At 32.9% G+C, this 24334-nt stretch overlaps 1 protein-coding gene across 3 annotated transcripts; it reads left to right on the forward strand.

Moving 5' to 3' along the window:
- Positions 1-245: 245 nt before the first annotated feature.
- Positions 246-23766, forward strand: LOC120767429 (protein peste). 3 transcript variants are annotated; one of them, XM_040093474.1, is made up of 7 exons: positions 246-771; positions 12684-12990; positions 20859-21167; positions 21233-21448; positions 21528-21828; positions 22269-22548; positions 22616-23766. In XM_040093474.1, the coding sequence occupies exons 2-7, from the start codon at positions 12865-12867 to the stop codon at positions 23022-23024; spliced, it is 1641 nt and encodes a 546-aa protein (XP_039949408.1). In that variant the 5' UTR covers positions 246-771; positions 12684-12864; the 3' UTR covers positions 23025-23766. The 3 variants fall into 3 exon arrangements, with proteins under 3 accessions (XP_039949408.1, XP_039949410.1, XP_039949409.1); XM_040093475.1 differs by lacking the exon at positions 246-771 and adding an exon at positions 12592-12610; XM_040093476.1 differs by lacking the exon at positions 12684-12990.
- The last annotated feature ends 568 nt before the right edge of the window (positions 23767-24334 follow it).

Below are 24334 nucleotides of genomic sequence, written 5' to 3' on the forward strand. Positions count from 1 at the left end.
TAGAGGGTATGCATGTAGCAATGTGTAGAAGTCAAAGTGGTGCGCCAACCAACCAACAATCTTAGAGTTCCGCTCTTGACTCTTGACGTTGGCTATATGGTACACAGCAGTTGCAATACCACACACGCTCTTCGTCACCATCGTGTATTGGTTTGCCGAGCACTAGTCGCTCTCTAAACGATCGAGTGTTGAGTTTTGCAGCGATGGTTCAAATTAAATACAAATTGTTAATAACAAAATAGTCGAAATATTGCAGTCGCGAGCGTGTGGTCGCTGCAACGTGAATTTTCAATGAAAATTTTGCTTGAAAAAAAAAGTTTATCAAATAAATCGCGTCTAAACGAACTCAACCTAGAGGGCTGCCGTGCGACGCAGTGCGACGCCATGCTTGTAATATGAATAAACAAGTGGGAAAATACGCCTGTGTCTACGCAGCCGAACGCATTTTACATGTACAGTGGTGGCGAAAGTGTACGCAAAGTGACAAAGCAAGAAAATAAGTAGATTATAAGTATGAAATGCAAAATTGTGATTATTCTTCCGCAAGTAAGAAAGTGAGAAAATAATAATATATAATACATAATATGTATATAAATGTATATATGTTTATGCACACAAAGCTATAGTGAAGAATGTGCATTCTAAAAAAAATACATAAAATGAAAATAAGTGTATATAAATAAATATGACTGTGAACTTGTGTGTGGAAGAGTGTCGAAAACTCAAAGGAAATACACAATAAGTATATAAGAAGGAAAGCAACAAAGAAAAGTAAGCAAAATATAATGCAAAAATATGTGAAAATAGCAATAATATATATGTACATACATATATAAAAAATATATACATATTTATGCTGCCCTTGAGTATATGAGGCTAATAGTAATTAAATAAAAATAATCATGTATTTGATTATAAGTACATATGCGAATAAGTAAATATGTATGAGTGTATGTAGGTGTGAATTCGCTCTCAGTGATCCGCAGCACTCACATTGCAGGCAAATTCCGCTTTTAATATAAAAATATATAAAATATTCTTTGATAACGAAATTTATATGCATTTCAATGAATGAAATACAAATTAGCAAAAAATCAGAAAGTAATAAGAAATGCATAAAATTGAAAAATTCATGGCAAATATTCAAGAAATTTGTGCGCCGAAAAACGTGTTTATTTTCGCTGTTAACTTAAAGTGGGTGTTAACTTCTTTTAATTTTTCATATTTGTATGTATGTATGTGCATGTGTTAAATAGTCTAATATACAAATTGTGAATGTGTGCGGCTTTATTAACGCACAGACGACGCTCCTTGCTGTCAAGCAGCAAAAAAGTCAGATGAACATTATTCTATATACTTATGTTATGCACATATGTATCTGTATATATATATATGTATGTATGTATTTACATATTCAGATACAAATATTTATATCCATGTAAATACAAAAAGTGAAATTCAATAACACTGTTAATTTATTGAAAAAAAAAACAAAAACATATGAAGTAGAATATTCGGTTTGAAATGAAATGAAAATAGATGAAAGCAATTCATAGAATACATTACAAAAAAAAAAATAAGAAAAACGTTAACTTCAGCCACACTGAAGCTATATATTTATTTATTACAAGATAAAGGGTGTAAAAAGAGGTCAGTTTGTATGACAGCTATCAGTGGCGGATCCAGAATTCTTCCTGGTCGGGTTTTTCCCTTCCAAAATATTTTTAATATTGATGTTACTTCGTAAATTTTTCTGAATTTGAATTAAAACTATTTTCTGAGTTCTGGTTTTATGCTAGTAACGGGCTCGACGGGGTTTGTCCAGAAAGTAATTGGACAGAGTCGATTTAAAAAAAATTATTGAACCAATCGTTAAAATTCTTTAAAAACTTTCAAAATATGCTCCTTCTGCGTCGATGCAGCGCTGCCAACGCGATTTCCAATCATTGAAGGCGTCACAGAAGGCATTATCCGGAATAACCTTAAGAGCCGAGGTGCATGTTGCTTGAATCTCCTTTCATCGGCCTTTTCTGGCAAGGAAACAAGAAAGTCCCTTCAAATCTGGACTGTGGGGCGGCTGCGGAAGCATTTGGATGCTGACCTTGGTTAGGTACCTGTTCACAATAAAGGCTGCATGTCTTGTCGGACCCGATTGACCCTTCATTTGAGTATCTTGAGGACTTCCACGTAAAACTTGATGTTGACTGTTTAAGCCTGCTTGATCATATCAAACGTCTCTGACGCAGATTTACCGAATTTCATACAGAATTTAATCGCGTACCTCTGCTCTAAAGAACGCTGCATTTTCGGCCTGAGCCACTCACAGAAGCACGTCGCGCAAAAATGTTTGTCCTGACTCTCCAGGTGTTCGGAGACAACTGACCAGCTACTCGTTCGTTAGCATGGAACGATCTTTACCGAATCCAGTCAATTCGCGCACGCTCCGAATACAGTGGCGGCGGAAGAAAATCAGTGCTATTACTTTCCGGTTAAACCCTGTGTGAAGCGATCTTTTCACAATCTAAGTTTTCGCCAGTCTTTTATTGTTACCGAACTATCATTCTCCGATTTTAGGGAGAGAGTTTTGACCCCTAAACGGACAGACAGACGGATAGGGCTAAATCAATTAAGCTGGTCACGTTGAGAATTTACATATGCATGTACATATGTACATATATAATTCTATATAGGATCTTCAAAGTTTTCTTCTGCGTGTTATAGACTTCATGGGAAACTTAATACACTGTGTTAAGGGTATAAATATGATTTGTAAGTTAATCAAAAGTATAAGAAGCCCGGGTTCAAATTGGCCGAATTTTATTAGAAAAATATTCACTAGCCTGAAGCGTTGCAGCAGAAACCTTCCCAGATATTTTCGAGATCCGTTTCGGTTACTTATACCCGACTGTCGCGGAACGGAAAAAGCCCGAAAATAAAAGGCCTTCCCTATATGCCAAGATCGCGATGTTCTTATGGTAGCCATGATATATGAAATTTTGATTAATTAATTTAAAAACGGATGTAATACGCTTTAATTCTCAATGTGTAAATATATTAAAGATTTTCAATGTTTTTGCGTGGCTTTGGTTTACAGTTGCTGAAAATATTTTTATTTGCTTGCATGCACCGAAATATGTATGAACATACATACATATATGCCATTGATCAATACGGCGCAACTTGAATCACCCTGCAACGTAATTTACTTTCTAGCTCAAATATATTTTCTCTCACATGACGAATTAGTTCACAAAGGTCAATATACTACTTTGCCCGAAATTGTACATTGATTTTGGTCTTTCTGCCACGAAATTAAGTATACTTATGTATGTGCAATGCACTTGCTTGTATAGAAATATGTATACATATGTACAGTTGGGTTATAAAACATATGCCGATATAAATTAATTTCGTATTCTGTATACTTGTGGACAAACAACAAGCAAAATTGTCTCATGACATTTGAATAATACTTCTTTAATTAAATATGCCGATATAGACGAGAGTGTGTATATCAATTTATATATAATTCAGGGAATTGATCACTTAGTGTAAATTTGAGGGAGGAACTGTCTAATTTAGTAGCAGAGTTGGTTATGAGACCAATTAAATTAAAAAGAAATGTATACATATGTATATAGTATGTAAGATGTTGGAGGGGAAGTTAAGTAACAAGTCAAATGTTAAAGAGCATAGCCTCATTCCGCTTAACTTTCTACATGTGGAAAAAAACTTAAGGTTTGCGACAAAAGCGACAAAGATGTGTGTGTAAGTAGGCTCTTTATAACAACATGATTTATTTTGCAAAAGCACTTGAACTTGACTTGAAATTTTATGCGGCTTTCTTAGTTACATTTGCCAGATGTTGATCGATGGATTACAATTATTGTTAATATTGGGTAGTCGAAAAAGTCTTTTTGTATTTTGACAATAGATGCTGTTGCAGTCGAATATCTGCAGTGCTACCAATCACATTGTATGCTATCATATAGTGTTGGAAATTTAACCAAAAAAAAAAATTAAATTCGAGGAAGTCGAAAAAAAGTTACAGCTGTTCAAAAATGAGTGAAAGTAACGAAGAAATTCGGTCGCTTCCGTTCTGGAAATTTCGAAATTTCGATTTACACTGATGGAATAATGTCTCTAGTGGAAAAATGGCAAAAGTTGTCGACCAAAAAGGTACATACATATTTGTTTATTTATTTATTATTATAAATATAAAAAAAATAAGTTGAAGTTTGATTAGAAATACGAAAAGACTTTTTCGATTATCCAATAATTATCATACATAAGTATATCTTAAGGCACTCTGAGGTGTAAATTTCAACACAAAAAAAACTTTTTAGGAAGCCGCCATTTTGTCAAAAATTAAAATTTTTACCAGCCCTGCGATCATTCCTCAAAAAATAAAATAAAAAATCACAGAAAAATGCGATTTTCCTGGCTAACAAATGGTTATTTTACTCGTATTTAAAACAAAAGAAAGCATTGTTCGGTTCAAATTCTAAAGTTCTGTCTGGCCGTTCTCAGTCTGGCAATAACTGACTAGTAAAACCCCTCTATCATTATGAATTAAAATTAAATTAAAAAGTCTCCAATGGAAGCAAACAATATAACAATATTATTTACATACATATATCGGCTTCTCTTGCTTGCAATTATTAGTATGTACTATGTACATATTATATATACATGTACATACATACATATGTATATAGTATATTACATATGTATGTATGCTTGAATATTTCAATCTTACGCCTTTTTGAATTTTTTAAGTTATATTTATTAAATAAACTATGTATGTAGTAATACAATTTTATTTCATATATTTTCCACTCACCTTTCAGTCACCAAACTTTTCAAATTTCGTGCACGCTCTCTTTGTTCTCCGTGTATGCCGCTTCCAACGCGTCGCTTGCTTTTTCATTTACGCCGGCTGTTACCACTACTTTTCAACACTTGAATTAACCACACTTTTATAATTAGGAAACCGAAATATTTTTCTACAGCGCTCTTCCGGTTTGTTTATTTTCACATTATTACACTTTGAACATTAAAAAAAAGAATCTTAATGTAGAAAATACTCTAGTAAACACAGTATTATTTTCTCTTTCGCTTTGTTTTATATTCGCGCACTGCTGTCACTTATATACATATTATGTACATATGTATGTATGTACTCTATTCCGATATTAATACAAATACTTTATTCGCAAAACAAACAAGCGCATACACTCATATATATTTTTTTTACGCTCCACTTCCATTGTTTTGGCAAATAATTTTGAATATTGAGCAAATTGCTTTTTTTACTTTTTAGATATTTATACATATGTACATATGTATGCATATAAACATATTAATATGTTCCTATGTATGTGCATGTATTAACAGGCGTTTTTTTTCTATTTTCAAGTCCATCATCAGAAGAGAGCGACAAAGCAAAATTGTAATGCTAAAAAAAATAAAAATATAAAAAAATATCAATATAAAATTTAATGAAATTTCATAAATTTATTCGTGCATGGCTCTATAGAAATACGAATCTTATCAATAACTGCAGTAAAATTAATTTGTTTGACGTTTGGCAGCGCACATTTCAAGCGAAGAGAGCGCAAAGCTAATAATTTTCAATTGGCTGAATTAATTTGCAACTTGCGCTGACAATCAGACAAGTTCAATAAATGCGCTATAATATATGAGCGGGTAGGTTAAAAAATATTTACTATATATTTACAAAAGAAATATACATATGTATATGTACATATACTTACATATATTTCTATATAAACACATACTTTAAATATAAGTATAAAAATTTAGTAGAAACCAAATAATTGATAAAAATTTTGCTGTAGAAAAATAGAGGTCTTCGAACACGTTACATATGTATAATTATGTACATATCTACATAAAAATATGCATATCAATATTATATATGTGTATACCATATGGATATATGCCATAAATAGAATTACGCAAATGTTACTGGAAATAAATTAAGCCCAATAGACCTTGACTTCAACTACGTAAGTAAGTATGTACTTGTATTGTAAAATCTTATATACGTACTAGGTCATAAAGTCCCGGTATCCTCATGCCTTTTGGCATTTCGAATTCCTCTACTATTTCTGAATATTTCAAACCACATTCATATACTTATATATGTATATATGTCCCGCTTTCGACCTTAGATTCTCCCTATTTCACGACATTTCATCGAAATTTTTTATTGGCGAGAGAATTTTGACTCGAGAGCTATCTAACAAGCTGTTTAAGTGGTTACAAAAAATCGATTTTTCCTTCTTATTATTAAATTCTACAAAGAATAGAATACTATCCTTAATTTTCAAGTGGATCCGTGTAATAGTGTCGGAGATACAGCCTTGAGAACTTGTGCGCTCGAGGCTAGCTGGGCTAAGTGCGCCGTCTTTAAACGCATTTTTCTCGAAAGTTTTATCGAGAACTACGAAGGATTTTTTTCCGATTACAACAATTTGAAAAAAAAATCGAAAAATTTTCACTGAAATTTTCATATTTTTGTAAAATCTAAATTTCAGTGTTTTTTTTCTTCGTCTAAGTTCTAAATTAAAGTTTTAACAAAAACACGTACATATGTATATTTTTTCACTTTATATGATCCTGTAAGGAGTTATCCTGCCAAAGCGGGCGCATCTTTTTTCCGAGGGGTCACCAGAAATGGCGTCGCAATGGCTGAGTTTAAAATATTTTTTTCCAAACACTTCAGAGGTTCTTTGTTAATGGTGTATATTTGTAACAAGAAAAAAATCTAATAAAATATTTAAAATTTTGTATGAGAAAAAAATTTTTGAAAAAAAGGCTGTTTTTTACCCGATGAAACTCTTGTAACCCCTTAATAGAGATTAATTAAATTATTCAGTTTTTATATGAAGTTCTGAGATAAAAATTCCCGACTGCACGATCAATAAATACTTTTTTATTTCCATATAATTCTATGTTTTGAATTCGCTTGATCCCGTTGCCGAACGTCAGTTACCTTAAAAAAGTTTTTGGCTATGGGAAAGATTTTTAGGTTTCAAAATATATCAAATACAAAAACAAAAAAATCCTATAAATAAAAACACCAAATGATCTAAGGTCGAGTTAAAAGCTTAATTTTTGACATTATGCCACCTTTCCAAAAAAGTATTTTTTCCGAAGAAATTTAGATTTCAAGGCATAAAAAATTGATATAAAAAATTCTTATTCCTTCGATCATTAACTGACATATATATCTAAAATGGTCGTGTGAAAACTTCTAGTCGATCAGCCCAGTCGTTCCGGAAACATTTTCTTCAACGCGTTTAAGCTTTTAAAATTTCTTACAAACGCGCTCATATCTCCGAAACTATTCGTTTGCTGTAAAAGCTCGAAATTTTCAGTTAATGTTCTCAAATAGAGCAAAACAAGGTATATTTTTGAAATTCGCAAATGGAGATAAGCCCTTTTATTATAAATTAATATTAATTTTTGGAGTAAGCCGTAATTTTTTAAATTTGTAAATACCGGAACTTCAAAACTTGTTCGGTATTCCTAGCCTTACCATTTAAGTATGGTATGTACGAATAAGTTTAGACGAAACTGTAGCCTTAACAAATTGCTTACTTTTCGGCAGCTGTCAAATTTGCAATTTTTACGCTTTTTCGCTTGTCATTGTAAAATAAAAAAAATATAAATATAATAATTTGCATATTAAATGCTTAAATGAATGAGAAAGCTTGACCCATGACTCATTATGACGCCAACTGTATGTGGCCGATTCGGTTATTCATGATCTCAGTATACATAATTGTGTAGGTTTATATAGTACATATTGGTATACATAATCTCATACATAACCTACACATACACCACTTAAGTATAGCACATTACGTATGAAGAGTTCCAAAAGTTTTAAGGGGTTACATGGGTTTACGGGTTTCAAAAAACCGATTTTTTTATTGTTTTATTAATTTCTCCTCTAGAATATTGTCCTAAATTTTTAAGTTGATCCGAGTAATAGTTTCGGAGATTCAGCCTTGAGAACTTGTGCGCTCGAGGCACACACAGGTCTTTGAGATACTATTCTTAAAGGCTTGGACGAAGGGGTTTTTTCGATTACAACTATTTAAAAAAAATGTCGCGAAATTTTCATTTGTTTTTGTAAAAATGTTTGCCAAAAATCCATTTTTCAGTTTTTTTTCCTTCGACCAAAAATTTTTTCAGAATTTCTTTGCTAATAGTGTATGTTTGTGAAATAAAAAATTGTAATAAAATATTTTTTATATGAGAAATAAATTGTTGAAAAAGGCTTTTTTTCCCGAGGAAACCTATGTAACCGCTTAAGTGGAGCACCTTTGTAAAATCATTCCTACGTTTTTTTGTGTGTAGGCGTGCCGAGTCATACATAAACCACTTTTTTTTACTGTGCATGGTTTTACTTGCCTTATGGCGACAGTTTCTTTGGAACTGGTTTGACTACTTTCAATTAATCGAATGTCTCGCCACAAATATTATATGCAAGTGCGTTTTAATTATAAATTGATAATGTATATTTGTATAACATATATGTATGTATATGTACATTAAAACAATTTCAATAACATTAGAGTGGAACTAAGTAAATTACAGAATTTTGCTTCAATAAACGCTTGTATGAAGCGTTATCTAAAATTTGCAAAATTCACTATAGCACTGATTAACTATATATATATATGTATGTATATGATGTTTAGACAATAAAAATATAAAATTTTGTGGCGTAAAACTGTGCACAACAGAACTTAGGTTTTGATGGATGTATCGCAATTACCAAACTCAGCAGGGAACATGATAAGCATAAGGGATATTCAGAGACAGTTTTTAAACCTTAAAATAAGTTACCCTCTGTATCTCGAATTATATAGTAGACAATACTCAAATTATTCAAACAGGTGGCAACTTTTCTCTAAAATATAACTAACATAAATATTTTTCAGACTTTTTTAGTTTAAGGGGTTACATAGGTTTCAAAAAAATATTATTTTTTATTGTCTTATTGAATTCTATAAAACCTCTAGAATATTGTCCTAAGTTTTCAAGTTGGTTCGAGTAATAGTTTCGGAGATTCAGCCTTGAGAACTTGTGTGCTCGAGGCTAGCTAGGCTAAAGTTAGTCGTCTTTAAACGTGTTTTTCTCGAAACTGTGTTTCTGACGTCGGTTAGCAAGGTTTCTTGAGAACTACTTAACCGATCTTCATGAAATTTTACACGAACTTTGAGATAAAATTCTTAAAGAATTGGACCGAAACTTTCATTTTTTTGTAAAAATATCGACCAAAAATCCAAATTTCAGTTTTTTTTCCTCGTCTAAGTTCTAAGTTAAGGTTTTAACTAAAACACATATTTTTTCAATTCAGATAATCCTGTAAAGAGTTATCCTCTCAACGTGGGCGTACCTATTTTTCGAGGGGTCACCGGAAATGGCGTCGCAATGGCCGAGTTTGAAATATTTGTTTCCAAGTCTTGGCTAAGCTAATCCGAACTTAACTGTCAGATGGTTTGGTTGCTAAGCAGATATTGAGAAAACGACCTTCATTTCACTTTACTAAAAACTTTCGATCACGTGTCAATTTTCAAATTTTTGTAGTATGTTAGTAGACCGATCGCATCTAATGTTCTGTTTTTATAATATACCGCTCTGCGAAGCATTACTGCGTATTTTATTAAAAAAACACACCACTCATTTAATTTCATAATTTCAAAAGGGATTCTCATGAACTAATTTTAATTTGTTACAAGTTATTTTTTATTGTTGTACTGGTTTCGCAAAACTGGAGAAAATAATGTTCTTTATGAACTGACCTAATGACTAATACCGTAAATTCGGCTTATACGAAAAAACCGAAAGAAGAAAACTATTATTAGAAAAATCTAATGCTAATTTGGTTATATTTGAGAATCAAAGTATTTAAAAATAGCAACGCCTACAACCATATACACAAGCACAAACATTTACACAAAGATGTATTCGATTTCACTGATTGAATAAAACTTAGATGAGTGTATAGTGCTGACTGATGAATTTGATACGTCATGTTGTATATTTATACATAGTATGTCTATATGTACATATATATTTATGCGAATGAACTAACATTTCCATGATTTTTATTTGTTTATTCTGCATATCCTCGTATTTTATTACTTTATACATACTTATACATATTGCCAACGCTTAGCTCTAACTTGAGTAAGCGCTGTGATCGTATTGCCCCACAAGAAATTCTGAAATGCTCATTATTTACCCTCTCCAATAGCAAGTTAACTACTTACATATGTGCATACATACATAAATAAAAAAATATTATACATACATATGTACTACATCATTATTTGAGAATGTTTACAATAAAAGCTATTGAATTTCACTGTTTATAGGAACCGTCCACACTAATATCATTCTTGATGCCTTATTTCTTTATAAATAAATAAATACTTTACAAAAAATACAATTCAGCAATATTTACCATCGATATTAGAAAGAAATCGAAACTGAAGGCAGGGTAAATAGGGCTCTATCGGGTTGGTGATTAAACTGTAGGTTTTTGAAGTGTGCTGAGGATACAGTCGAAAGAAACTTGACATGGAAAAGTTCTTTTATTACATATACTTATATTATTTATAGCAAAAACAATTCCTCTGAAAAACAAAATTTATTGCTAAATAGTTAAGAAATTTCACTGCAGGAAAATAAGTGAAGATTGCACCTGGACCTAGATGTTCTGATGTTTCGAACTCCAAGCCGCAGAAATAAGTGCTTTTTGAGCTTACAATGGTCAGTGCAGAAGGCGACAAGTAGCTTGAGTTTTTCCCTTTGTAGGTTGATTATATATTTGAACCTTTTAAGGTTATAACCACCCTTTAGAAACTTGGCATGGCGCATGCCTAGGAGGTGTTGCCAATGCTTCTCTCTACCCACAGTTTCATCATTGCGGAGCAGCACCTTTATGGTGTGGTAACCAATGCAATGAAAGGTTCCGGTCCTACCATGTTGGTGGATGCTACGGAGCGGGCAAGCTTTTCAGCTATAGCTAAGTATATAGGGTGACTTGGCACCCAATTAAGGTAGTGCACCTGGTGGTGGTGGTTACGTTCTGATAGACTATTCAGTAGCTGTATACACTTTTGCACCAATAGCGATTTGATCTTGTGTGCAGAAATCGTTGTGAGTGCCGCTTGGCTACCGCTTAGTATAGCTATACGTTCATTGCGATAGTTGCGTTGCAGGTTTAACTCCACACACCGACTTATAGCAAAGACTTCTACTTGGAATATGCTCGGAAAGCTACCTATAAATATGAAGAATTTTATACGTGGTCCTGCAGCCCCTGCGCCAATTCCCTCCGACGTTTTCGAACCGTCGGGGTACCACTTGATTGTACTGTCCCTAAACAGTAGTCCGGAAGCGGAAAATAACTGAACAGGGTATATTAAGTTTGCCACACTCAAAAGGTAACGTCGGTGACCCTAAAAAGCTGAGTTGATTTAGTCATCTCCGTCTCTCAGTTTGTCCGTCTGTTTATCTGTATTAACGCCATCTATTCCCTTAGTTTGCGAAATGTCGATCTAAATTTTGCTCACGTTCTTTTTCTCAAGAAGCTGCTCATTTGTCGGAACTGCCGATATCGGACTACTTTGAAACTAAGTTGAAAGTTGTAAAAAAGATTTAATTCCATTTTTTGGTCGAGATGAATATTTTAAGTTACTGTGAACATCACAAATAGCGCTCGTATGACAAAACGTTCTGAGTATGTATAACATGAAAAATATCAAACTTTACGATTAAGTTGTTGGATGCCAGATTGCAACACCAGAGTTGTCAAATTCCAAAATATAAAAAACAACCTAGGAACCATATACATATGTAAGTACTACTGACCGAGCAAAATCAAGATAAAGACCTTTTTATACCATGTTTTGCTATAAGAAATACAGGAAGGATATTAAGCTTCTATTTCTAGATCTTTTTGTTTGTAAATAAGTAAATTTCACGTCAATATCTACATAAATATGTATAGTTATATATGTTTTGGAAGTTTTATCTAAAATCAAGCTGAATTTGCAAGTAAGTGTGGCAATAAACGGTGACGTCAAGCATTTTTTTGATACCTACAAGTATACACACCTATTGTGTGCATAAATATATTATGAAAACAATTTTTTTTTCATATTTTTTTACTGATTATACTAGATGAATCATACTGGGAGAGTTGATAGCTGACACAAGACCATTTAAACCTTTTCGCCAAACTTACTCATATAGCGATGAAAACTCGACTCTCGCACCTCAAATATTTAAATATTAAATATGTATGTACGTCTGTTGGTGACATTATAGCGCACGCTGCCTCGGTAAGTCCAAATGCTTATCGGAGGAATTTCGACGACTACACATAATTGCTGATAAGCATGGCAGTGTCAAACGATCACACAGCTAATTTGTGCATGTAGCGCAAACGAACAGTCTATATTGTGGGAGTCGAACGAACGGACGCGTTTCGCGCCGCACTTTAGAATATATTTATTATTAAGACATCCATAAATACATACATATATATTTACATAAGGTGCTTGTATTTTATATAAAATTTTAATAAAGTGTCTAAAAAGTGTTTTTTTTTTCTCGTTTGTTTTTTCTAGTTTCTAAAACGCATTCGAGTTACGTGTGATAAGAACCAAGACAGTTGTGCAAATATAAATACATACAAACGTGTGCGGTAACTTTCCGCGTATTACCGTTGTATCGTTTATAACGCGGCTCCAGGTAGATCTACATTCAACTAAGAATCAGTGATTATATCAGGGTAGTGCTACCAGAAAGATGTCTGCTTTATGCTGTCGCTACATTTGGCGACTCAGTGTTATTGCGCTAGGCGCACTCATCTTCACCAGCGGTGTTTACCTGTTCGCACACTGGATTGATATATTCACGCGCATGCGTGGTAAGGTAAGTTAACAGACAGAAATCTACTCATGTAATAAAAATTGGTAATGAACTAATTATACTATACATATGTATATTAGAAGCTTATAGAGGTATCACCACACATTCACATATGCGAAACCGTATAGTTATGTGATTTACAGTTAAAAAGTTTTTAGTGGGTAGGCCAGTCTAGAGCCATAAAAAGGCTTATATTCGCCAATTTATTATGTGAATTAGAAAAAAGCTATCGTATTTCTTTCCTTCCGACTTTGTTAGAATGTATTTCAAACAAAAACAATAATACATGCCAAATTTCGGTAGGATATTTCGTCAAATGAAAAAGTCTTCCATAAAACTACTTGATTCCGATTATTTAGTTTGATTACAGCTTTATGCTATAATATTCCGATATTGGCGGTTCTGACAAATGAGCAGCTTCTTGGGGAGAAAAGAACGTGTGCAAAATTTCAGAGCGATATCTCAAACCGGAAAGAATAGTTCGCGTATATACAGGGCCGGGGACGTCTACGGTGTGATGTGATTCTAGGAACTCTTACTGAACTCTTCTTATCTGAAACAAAATAAAAAATGGGCCCTTAACTTGCATAAGATAAAATACAAGGACGTATCCCTTAAGCTTAGCATATTTTTTTTTTTTTGCGAAATTGCGAACTTATAAAAAAGGGAAATACTGAAAAATTAATAGTTTTTAATAAAAAATGAGCATCCACGACTAAAATTTCAAGTGAAAGCATGAAATAAAATATGTACCATAGTTGCCCGATTTCAAAAATTCAGTTTCGAAAAAACGCGTTTAAAGTTCTCAGCTGACTGACTCGAACGCTTCGAAACTACAGCAGATTGGACAAGAAAATATTTTTTCAGTATTCCAGATATTTAATAATGCTTAATAGACAAAAAGTTCTACTTTAAGCCGACCACCCAATTTTTTTTTTGATTTTTTGAAAATCTCAGACTGCCTCTAAGGTACATACTTTTCATTACTAAACAACCAAACACGTTATACAAATGCAATTTCCCATTCGAAAAGCTTTTAAATGCTATCGGCGTAAAATTACTCGTAACATAACTTCTTGCCGTGAAAATATGAACAGCTGCACATTTATCACAAAAAGTGAACTCTTATCAGCAAATTCGCACACCTGTGCCGAGCTGCACTACGGTAATTTCCAGCAATTGACCGTGTATTTTGTTTTCTCAGACATTTATTACGCACAAAGTCAAATATGTGGCCGTAAATGTTACTCAATCGGAAAACCATAATACAGAAATAATCTAACTGATAATGATAAAAGTGATAAAGTATAAATACTTAAAATTTATATAGTGATTCATAAAACTATATGTGATAGAAATATTTACCATATACACTAATGTACATTTACATATGTATGTAGATTAGGAAGAGCCAAAAGCTAACCTAAAACTATATGTGACCTGGTCTACGAAAAGGGACCTAACGTGCGAAAACTAGTTTTCTGGGAAAAGCTGTTAAAAATAATCGTCAGTTTCTCGTTATCTCATTAATTGTTCTCCTTTTTTTTGACACCTAAGCCCCCTTTCCGTAGACCAGGTCACATATAGAGAAAAAAATATGACTGCAGGGCAGTATTTTTAGCTAATTTTAAATGGTATCGGTGAGCATTCAAAGTTTATCATATAAAAAACACGATAAAAATCATTTATTTTAAATACCAGAACTTTTCAACCGGTTATGATACATTTTTTTTACTACGTAGATTTTTGTGCAACATAAAATTTCCCAAAAATCTACCTCACAAGGCCATTTTTTCAATCAAAATGTGATTTTTTTTTTAATTAAGCTAAACATCTCTTTCAGGGATTTTTTTCTGTATATACTAGGTTCATAACCCATAAATCGGTGGATGATTAGGCTTTCTGGGTTTGAATTAGGTTTATTTTAACCCGACAAACTGTCATCTAGTTGCGCCTCTATTTGAATTTATGCATTTTAAAATTTTCTTTATCTAAACTCACCATTGAGCATGAAATTGTAAATGGTATAAGACCACCCTATAAACAAATATCTATCGGTTGATCGATTGCCTCATTAACAGTTATGATTCATGGTCGAGCAAAAAAGAAATCTTTGGAACAAAATAAATACAGGTGCTAACTTCGATTAGTAGTACTATACTATTGCCTAATTCGACTTTGTTTTAGATAAGATAATTTTAAAAATGTCAACCTTCTAAGTAAATACTCATCTAGGTGTCTTTGTTATAAATATTAAAATCCTTACAAGATTTTTAATTTAATTTTTCACTTAGTTTATAAAACTGCTTTTCACTTTTTTGTATAAAAATCAGCATTGAAGTTTAATTAGCACAATTCAATTAGCTATTGTAATGTTTTGAGGAAAAAAGTACAGCCAACATTATTAAAAAAATAAACGAATTAAAAATATAATTTACCTTAACATAAATGCTCTTGGATTCAAAGTTCAAATTTTATGACCTAGTATAATGCTTTAATCGTGTATGATTTTAATTTATACATACATATATAAACAAAACCTCCATTACTCCGGATATTAACTTTTATTATTTGGCAATTTAGGTTTTTTTTAATGAGATTTTATTTCATTCACATGTAGTCACCGATTTTTTTTATTTCAATAACGTGATTGATGAACTTCGCGTTGAAGACACTATAACATATAGACAACCACTTTTCTAAATACAGCTGGTACTTAAAGTGACCATGGACTAATTTTGAGTTTTCATGTTCCTTTTGACGCAATTCAAAAATTAGAGAAACACATTTTTATAACATAAAGTTTTAAAGGTACGAGCATATTTGAAAAAAATGCTATTTTATCAAAACTAAAAGTTTTACTAGTACTTCCATCATTACCTATATTCCTCTATAGCAAGATTATTTTTTGGGGATTTTGGATTTTGAGATAATTTTAAGCAGAATAATCCTCACATAAGCACATTTTTTCGGAAGTCCGCCTGGGGATTGTCTAGTATAAAAGTATGTATATACAGTTTTTGAAAAATTAGTCTTGTTTTGTCCATTTACATATAACACCACTAATTTCACAAACTTTACCCCCGTATGAAATACGAAGAAAGTTGGGTAATAACCACCGCTTTTATAATACTATAACTTATTCTAGGTTAGGTTAGGTAAATAGGTTGATATTCGTGAGACCTTGAATAAACCCACTTGGTCAGCTAGAGAGGCATGTCCGTTGTGATCCCTAGAACTCCTAAGTACGCAGTTTTTGACTTCAAAAAGATAACCCAAACACCACTAACTCTTCTTTAATTTTAATCATAATACGATACATTGATCAATACGTGAGATTTTTAAGGTAGAAATATTGTGTAAGTTAGTAACAAATATGGATGGAATTGGTATATAGATATATATTTTTAAACCAATATACATTGAGACAAAAAAGTACCCGGAAATTGTAAATAAAACGCAAAATATTTAATTAATCATCAATATTTATTTTGTCGCCTTCAAAGTAATGTAATATACGTATGCTACCGATTTTAAAAGTCCTCGAATACTTTTCATAAGCAGTTTTTAGGATGGCCTTCAGCTCCTCAAACGATTTTATTTTATCTCTTCGATCAACTGAAAACGTGTTCCACGGAGTGGCAATTTCAGTTTGAGGAACAAGGAAAAATCACACGGGGCTAAATCTGGTGAATACGAAGGTTGATCGATAGTATTTATTGTGCTTTTGGCTTTAAATTCGGTCACAATGGTGCTCTTTTTGAAAAAAATTCAGCTTTATCGTCACGAGTCGAGCAAGAACGCATTTTATATTTTTCCACCAAAATCATTCGAACGGACTCGCGAAAGATGTCGATCTCTTTTGCCATCCCTCTAACGCTTGCCTGACGATTTTCAAGCACCATAATTTTCCCTTTTTTAATATTTTCATCAGTTGAAGAGGTCCTCCAGAACGAGGTATCATTTACCCGGGGAATTTAATTACAATTTCCGGAAGATTTTTTGTCCCAATGTATAAAATATGTGTATGTTCTAACTTTTTCTCTTCCTATATTTTTAAAAGTAGATATCACCGACGGTGAGTAAGAATTCCAAATAAAGTAAATAGTCAGAACCGTTTCGTAATAATTTATTTTTCCTTTAATACCTCTACTAAATTTTGGGTATATAATAAAATGCATAAACTTTTTGTAGCCCAGTTTTTTTTTGTTTTTTTGTGATACGAGCACCAAAAACCCATGAGAAGGTATTAGTTCATTTTGCTTTGGAAATATTTTTACAATTAAAAAACTGATTCATTTAGTGCAACTGTTTGTGCATACATACATTTATACACATGTACATATATATTTGCGATAATCATCGAATGGGTTCATCGTTGGCAGAATTCGATTGCATTGCAGGCAAATTTCTTCTTTTTTTGTTACAAAAAAGATAAAAAATCTACTATTTGAAGGCAATGGTAAATCTTTTGTAAATGCTTATATGCATATCCTACAAAGACAATTTGCGAATTGAGCTCATCGTAATTTTTAATTAGCCTACCAACGGTTGAGATAAAAACCCAAAAATCAGTTTCGTTAAAAAAAAAAAAATACATTTTCGATAAACGCCATAAATTTCTGCCTTAATGGAGCACACGTGTCGCGTATTGAAGTTAAGGAGGCCAAACTTCCGTTGCGAGTGACGCTTATATTCAAAATTATTATATTTCTTTACCGTCTTGGGCACAGTTAAATACCTGCAGATATTGTCATTTTAAATGCACTTATATACATACATACAATGTATAATATACATATACATATGTATGCATTACGGAAATTCGTGGCTTTAATTCTGCAAAAGCTGAAAGAAAGATTAACTTGCGGCCCATGCGCCGATAACAAATGTTTAATAGCCAAAGAATGATTCTCACAATCGCTATTATAAATATGCGAATCGAGAAATGTTATAGCTGCGTAAATACATTGTCATGTATGTTTGTGGGTACATAACTGTGCATGTACATACATATGTAAGTATGTATTGTGCCAAAATGCTATTTTTCTTTGATTATGTCTTATCTTTCTGAACACCTGCAAAATTAGTGATGCGATAACAAATTGTATACTTTATGTTGATTTATAGGTATGTACATATATTTTCTATATTATACACATATCGTCAATTTGATATTTACTTACAAACATACATACATACATATGTACATGTGTTTATACTTTAGTCGTGTTTTATTCTTGGCACAAAAAAGTTCTTCCGCCATATAAGCGCTTAATGCAAAAACGTATTGTATTGTGGGGTTTCCATAGCTTTCATTTACAGGGTTGTATTATATTTTTTAGCACCCGCACATACTATGAGCATATATGTACATACATGTATATACATAATGTATTTACATAAGCATATAAAGGTGTTTAAACTACAATTTCATCACTATGAGGTTGTTGCGGTTTGGCGGCACTTACTTTTAAAAAGTAAACCGACCTCAATGCAAGCAAATATTACGAATATACATACATATGTATGTAATTAGCGAAAATAGTTGGAAAATTAAAATTGTTATAACATATTATTAAAATAGAAAATAAACGCAACAAATTAATTGCAAATTTAATACAAAAGTTGACATATACATACATTCTATGTATTTATTTGAGACTTAATTCCGACTATAACTAAATTTAAGCGAGTTAGAGGGTGCTATTTTTATATTTGTTATATCACAACGGAAAAACAAAAAAAAATTATTTTTATAATTTCATTCTCATCATAAATTCAGCATTTCTCAATATTTAAAAATACATATGTTTGCTATTATCGCCAGTGCACCCACAAATTTGACCCGGACTCACAAAAAAAAAAAAAATAGAAAAAAATTTACGTATTTCAGAAAAAAAAATTTATTATTGTCTGCAAAATAGGTTCCTAATTCAATATTGCAAAAATGTTGGTTTTTTCGGTGCGCCATTCGGTGGATTGTTGGACAGTTTCGACTTCATATTTATAAACCCATTTCTCATTATATTGATGCTTTTGATACATTTAGAGCTATCGGTCACGTTATATATACATATATCTTGCAATCTCTACTTGACGTTGTTTGGAGTTTTATAAAAAGGTTGTTTCAATCCAGGAAAATTTTTAATCAAGTCGATTTGTGAGTAAATGGACCAGTCCTAGTTAGATTAGATCAGATTGTATAACTGTGCTATGTGAACACCCTAACTGACTTCTGATATCTTTTAAAGTTGAATATTACTGGTGTTACTGTTATCTCGAGAAAAAGTCCCCTTTTTGCAGTGAAAATATGTACATATATTCGAATATATGAAGTAATTTATAAATATAAAAAGCCTAAACATAATTTTCGCATTGTGACAAAAAAGTCTCCGGAAATTGTAAATAAAACGCAAAATATTTAGTTATTCATCAATATTTATTTTGTCGCCTTCAAAGTAATTCTCATCAGATAAAATGCACTTATGCCAACGATTTTTCCGGTTCTCGAAACACTTTCCTTAACCCTTTTTTGCGATAGACTTCAGCTCCTTCAGCGAATTTTGTTTAAGCTCTTCGATCGACTGAAGACGGGTTCCACGGAGCGGCAATGTTAGTTTGGGGAAGAAGAAAAAATCACACGGAGTCAAATCTTGTGAATACGGTGGTTGATCAATGATATTAACTTTCTGACAATTTCGGGACCAGTCGACTAAGAAAATGTCAACAAAAGTCATTCGAACGGACTAGCAAGAGATGTCGAGCATGTTTTCAACGTCTCTCGACCGTCTTTCAAGGCCTTGTACGACTGGTAGGCAGGTGTTTTTGATAAAACCGAAAGCTTTTTCCAACATTTGCAACGATTCCGCACACGAAATTTGGTTAGAAATACAAAATTTGTGACAAATTCTTTGTTCGATTTTTTTACCGACTTAAGCAGCTGCTGTAAACAAATTGGTTGGCAGATCGCACTCATATTTGGCATATTAATTAAGGACAGTCCTACCAACTTAGCAAAATACATTTCTACAGAATATCATTTAATTACAATTTCCGTGTGCTTTTTGTCAGAATGTAAGAAAGTTGTGCAAAACAGATCATTTCAAATTATTTGGCCACCAGTGTATGTATTTCTTTTATTAAATATTAAAGTCATTGTAAGAATTCAATTATCAGTTAATTAGAAATTTTTAAAAAATTGTTACATGACTATTAATTCATCAATTTTTTTATAACTACTTTGTTTAATAATTAAAAATCGTGTAATTTAATTGACAACATATGTACACATGTTGTTATATAGATATTTCCAGGTATTTACAAACAGTATTTATATATTTTTACACAATTTTCCAAGTTTATACATAACTGCATTTGCGATTGAAAATACGTATAGACATTAGAAGTAGAAACGCCCTTATCACTGGTTCAGGGGGTTATATTTTTCATAATTTGCCAGTCTACTGATAGTATGTCAAAATAATTGGAATTCAATGTAATTGCACAGCTGCTAAAGTAACTTCGGTTCTAACCTAATTTCATCTGAAGAGCTAATTCTAATCACAAATGTTATTTTCTAACGACTAACTAATTTTATTCCCAATTTCGTCATTACAATTCTAATTATACACCAATTTCCTGCTAGCTGATCGCTAACCTCTTCCAAATGAATTACCCACCGGTTACGTATGTATATCAAATGTAAATATTGAGCTACTAACATAGTGCTGCCACTTTAGTATAGTATACTATATGTATATTAAATTTTGTAATCTGAAATATATATATGTAAGTAATTTTGTATGACATAACTAAATAACATATTTCTAATGAATAAATTGTTTATTGACATTTTCTATTTTTTTCAGGAAATGGCTTTGAGTCCCAAATCACCCGCATATGAAGGTTGGAAAGTTTCACCATTACCACTTAATTTTGATGTATATCTATTCAATTGGACGAATCCGGAAGACTTTTACGTTGGGTCCGGCAAGAAGCCACGTTTCGAGGAGTTGGGTCCATATCGGTTTCGAGAAAAACCAGATAAAGTAAATATTGTTTGGCATGAGCACAATAATACTGTATCATATCGCAAATATGCTGCATTCTATTTCGATGAAGCGAATAGTAAAGGAAAACTCACTGATCGCGTAACCTCAGTAAATACAGTGGCGCATGTAAGTGCTTATTGTGAGGCGCATTCATTAACTTTTGCTAAAATTTTATACTTTCTAATACACAGGGTGCCGCTTTACAAGCTATTAATGGTTCATACTTTCAAAAGAGTATATTGAGAAATGTTTTAAAAATGTATAGAGAAGAAGTATCAATTACAAAAACTGCGAATGAGTGGATATTTGCCGGTTATAGTGATCCATTAGTTACAATGGGCAGTTTTGTATCTAAATTTGCTGCAGATATTGTGGTGCCATTCGATCGAGTAGGCTGGCTGTATACGGTAAGTGCCGTCGGCGCAAATTCAACTAATCAAATGTTGTAAATAAAGAAAACATAATTTTTTTGCTTGTTTCGAACAGCGCAACGACAGTTCAGTATATGACGGTCACTTCAATATACATACCGGCGCAGATGATCTGAGAAAAATGGGACAAATTAACGAATGGAATCACAAAACACAAACCGTTTATGAAGGTGAATGTGGTCGTGTTAGAGGTTCAATGGGAGAATTCTTTCCACCAAATCTTGTACCGACAGACTCGATAGAAATATTTTTGCAGAATCTATGCCGCGCGGTGCCTTTGGATTACATTGAGACGGTGAAAATTCACGGAATCACCGCGTTCAAATATGCCGCTACTGAACGGGCGCTTGACAATGGTAAGTTGTGGACTTACTCATTCAATTAGAAGTTAAATTAAAAGCTACATATTATATACACTTTTTAAATCAGGAAATTGCATAATAAATCATTGGTATACAATCGCAATAAGTATTTACTTTATTGTTAAATGAAAAGCACTTACCACGTTTGTTTACTTAATTTTTCTGATTTAAGACTAATTAAAAACACTATATTTAATTATAAGACTTAGTAAACGAAATTTATCACATATTTAAATGTTAAATAATTTTGCATTTATCAAAAACAATTGTTTCACTACTCTGCTCTCAGCTGTTTTGATCAGTTATGCCGCGATCACACTCAGTAAATAAAAGCGTATAGTTTAGGGTTAGTTTACACATTCACAGAGTTAGTTGTAAAATTATATGTACATATTAATGTGTATGCATTAATTTAAAATAATTAAATTTTTTAGGTACACTCTATCCAGAAATGAAATGTTTCTGCGTAAATGGAAAATGTGAAAAAGCTGGTGTGGTGAATTTAGGGCCCTGCCAATATAACTCGCCTACGTACACATCATTTCCACACTTCTACAAAGCCGATCCTAGTTATTTGGAAGCAATCGAAGGGCTGTCACCGGATCCTTCAAAGCATGAGTTCTTCATGACACTGGAACCAAATGGTGGTGTGCCCATGGACGTGGGCGGTGGTTTCCAGGCGAATTATCTCATGTCGCCCGTGCCCGGAATGGCGTAAGTTTGACCAAAATTAAACCTTTACTTACAGAAATTGAAATGTGTCCTTTATTTCTCTACACAGTCCATTCGATAAAATTCCTCGCACATTTATGCCGCTCATGTGGGCCGAAGAGCGCGTACGTGTTACACCGGAGATCGCCAGCCAAATCGCCTTGGTACCACTAATCGTGACACTGGGCCAGGTGGTGACGGGCATTATGCTTGCTGTCGGTACACTGCTCATTTGTTGGTATCCAACAAAATATATGTCACAACTCTGTCGCGATCCGAAGAGTAAAAACGCGCTACTCAATCCAATTGTCAACAGCACAACCCGTTCGATAGCGCTAACGCCGCTAAGAAAGCCACAGAAGGAAGTTGTGTCACTGTTGGGCTACAACCAAGGTGGTGAAGTGCTACAAAACGATGTGCCGTTAAGCGAAAGCTTACTGCGACCCGCAACACCGCGTTCTGATCTGATAAGTAGATAGTATGTGTTATATTTGTTAGTAGGTTCCATATGTAGTAGTTTTTTTCTTCAAATGCTCCTTATGTGAGCGCCTGCCATTGTTGAATGCAACTAGGAGACCAAGCAATTATAGCTTAAGTTTCTAGGAATACAACTCTACTTACTTATATATATGTATGTATGTAAATAGTGAAATGCAACCTCATAAACAGTAATTAAAGTAATTTCTAGCATATAGACGTTATTCATATGTAAAGTTTATATAAAATATTTTTTTTTCAACATTGTCTTTGTCACTTTCGCAATGGTATCCATGTAATCAAACGACTTTTGTATAACAAAATAATTATAAGCAAGTAACAAACAAAGGAAAAACACAGCGCAAAATGACAATTTAGTGCATGGAGCCACGAGAAATATAGGCCTATTGTACTGTATTGCTTTGTAATTAATTTTGCATTTCTTCAAAAACCCTTACGACTCTAAATTAAAGTATTGCATACCTAAATTGTTAATTTTTAAAACAAAAAATAATTTATTGGTATTCAAAATTTAAATAGTTTATAATCACTTTTCATGCTCCCTAATCTCTTAAGCATCATGTCTTCATACAATAAATACATACAAACCTACATATTCACATATAAGTGAAGCAGTCACTCTCTTCTCTAGTTTGTAAGGCTCAAAATCAAAAAGTATTTTCACTTCGAACTCAAATTGTGTGCCCTTTCTTGAAATTAAAAACAAAAAGAAACAAAAACAAATTATATTAAGTACAAAGCTGGTCTTTTTTAATATTTTCCTGTATACCGTTAATGCAAAGCTTTAAAAGCACGCATGACAAAATGTGAGAAAAAACTGGAACAGCAAAACGTGATAGGGTAAAAGCCTTCCCGTATAAGAAACCAAAATATGAAATTGATAAATGTAATAAAATATTTATTACTTTAATAAAATGTAAAATGAAAATTGTAATATAAATAAGAATTGTTTTATTTTCACTTGTTTAGTAAAAGAGGCGATAGCTGGCCGCCAGCTGGCTCTATACAAGCATAAGTAAAGCAGGCACAGAGCCTGGCCAGTGCTTGGATGACATTCGTGAGTTGAAGTCACGAGGCAAATGCGCGCGAAGCTGGCCGCCAGCTGGCTCTATATAAGTGAAGCAGGCACAGAGCCTGGCCAGTGCTTGGATGACATTCGTGAGTTGAAGTCACGAGGCAAATGCGCGCGAAGCTGGCCGCCAGCTGGCTCTATATAAGTGAAGCAGGCACAGAGCCTGGCCAGTGCTTGGATGACATTCGCGCCGCGATGTGGTGTGATTTGAAAGTCACG

Source organism: Bactrocera tryoni, chromosome 2, assembly GCF_016617805.1.
Source record: "Bactrocera tryoni isolate S06 chromosome 2, CSIRO_BtryS06_freeze2, whole genome shotgun sequence".
NCBI lineage: Eukaryota > Metazoa > Arthropoda > Insecta > Diptera > Tephritidae > Bactrocera > Bactrocera tryoni.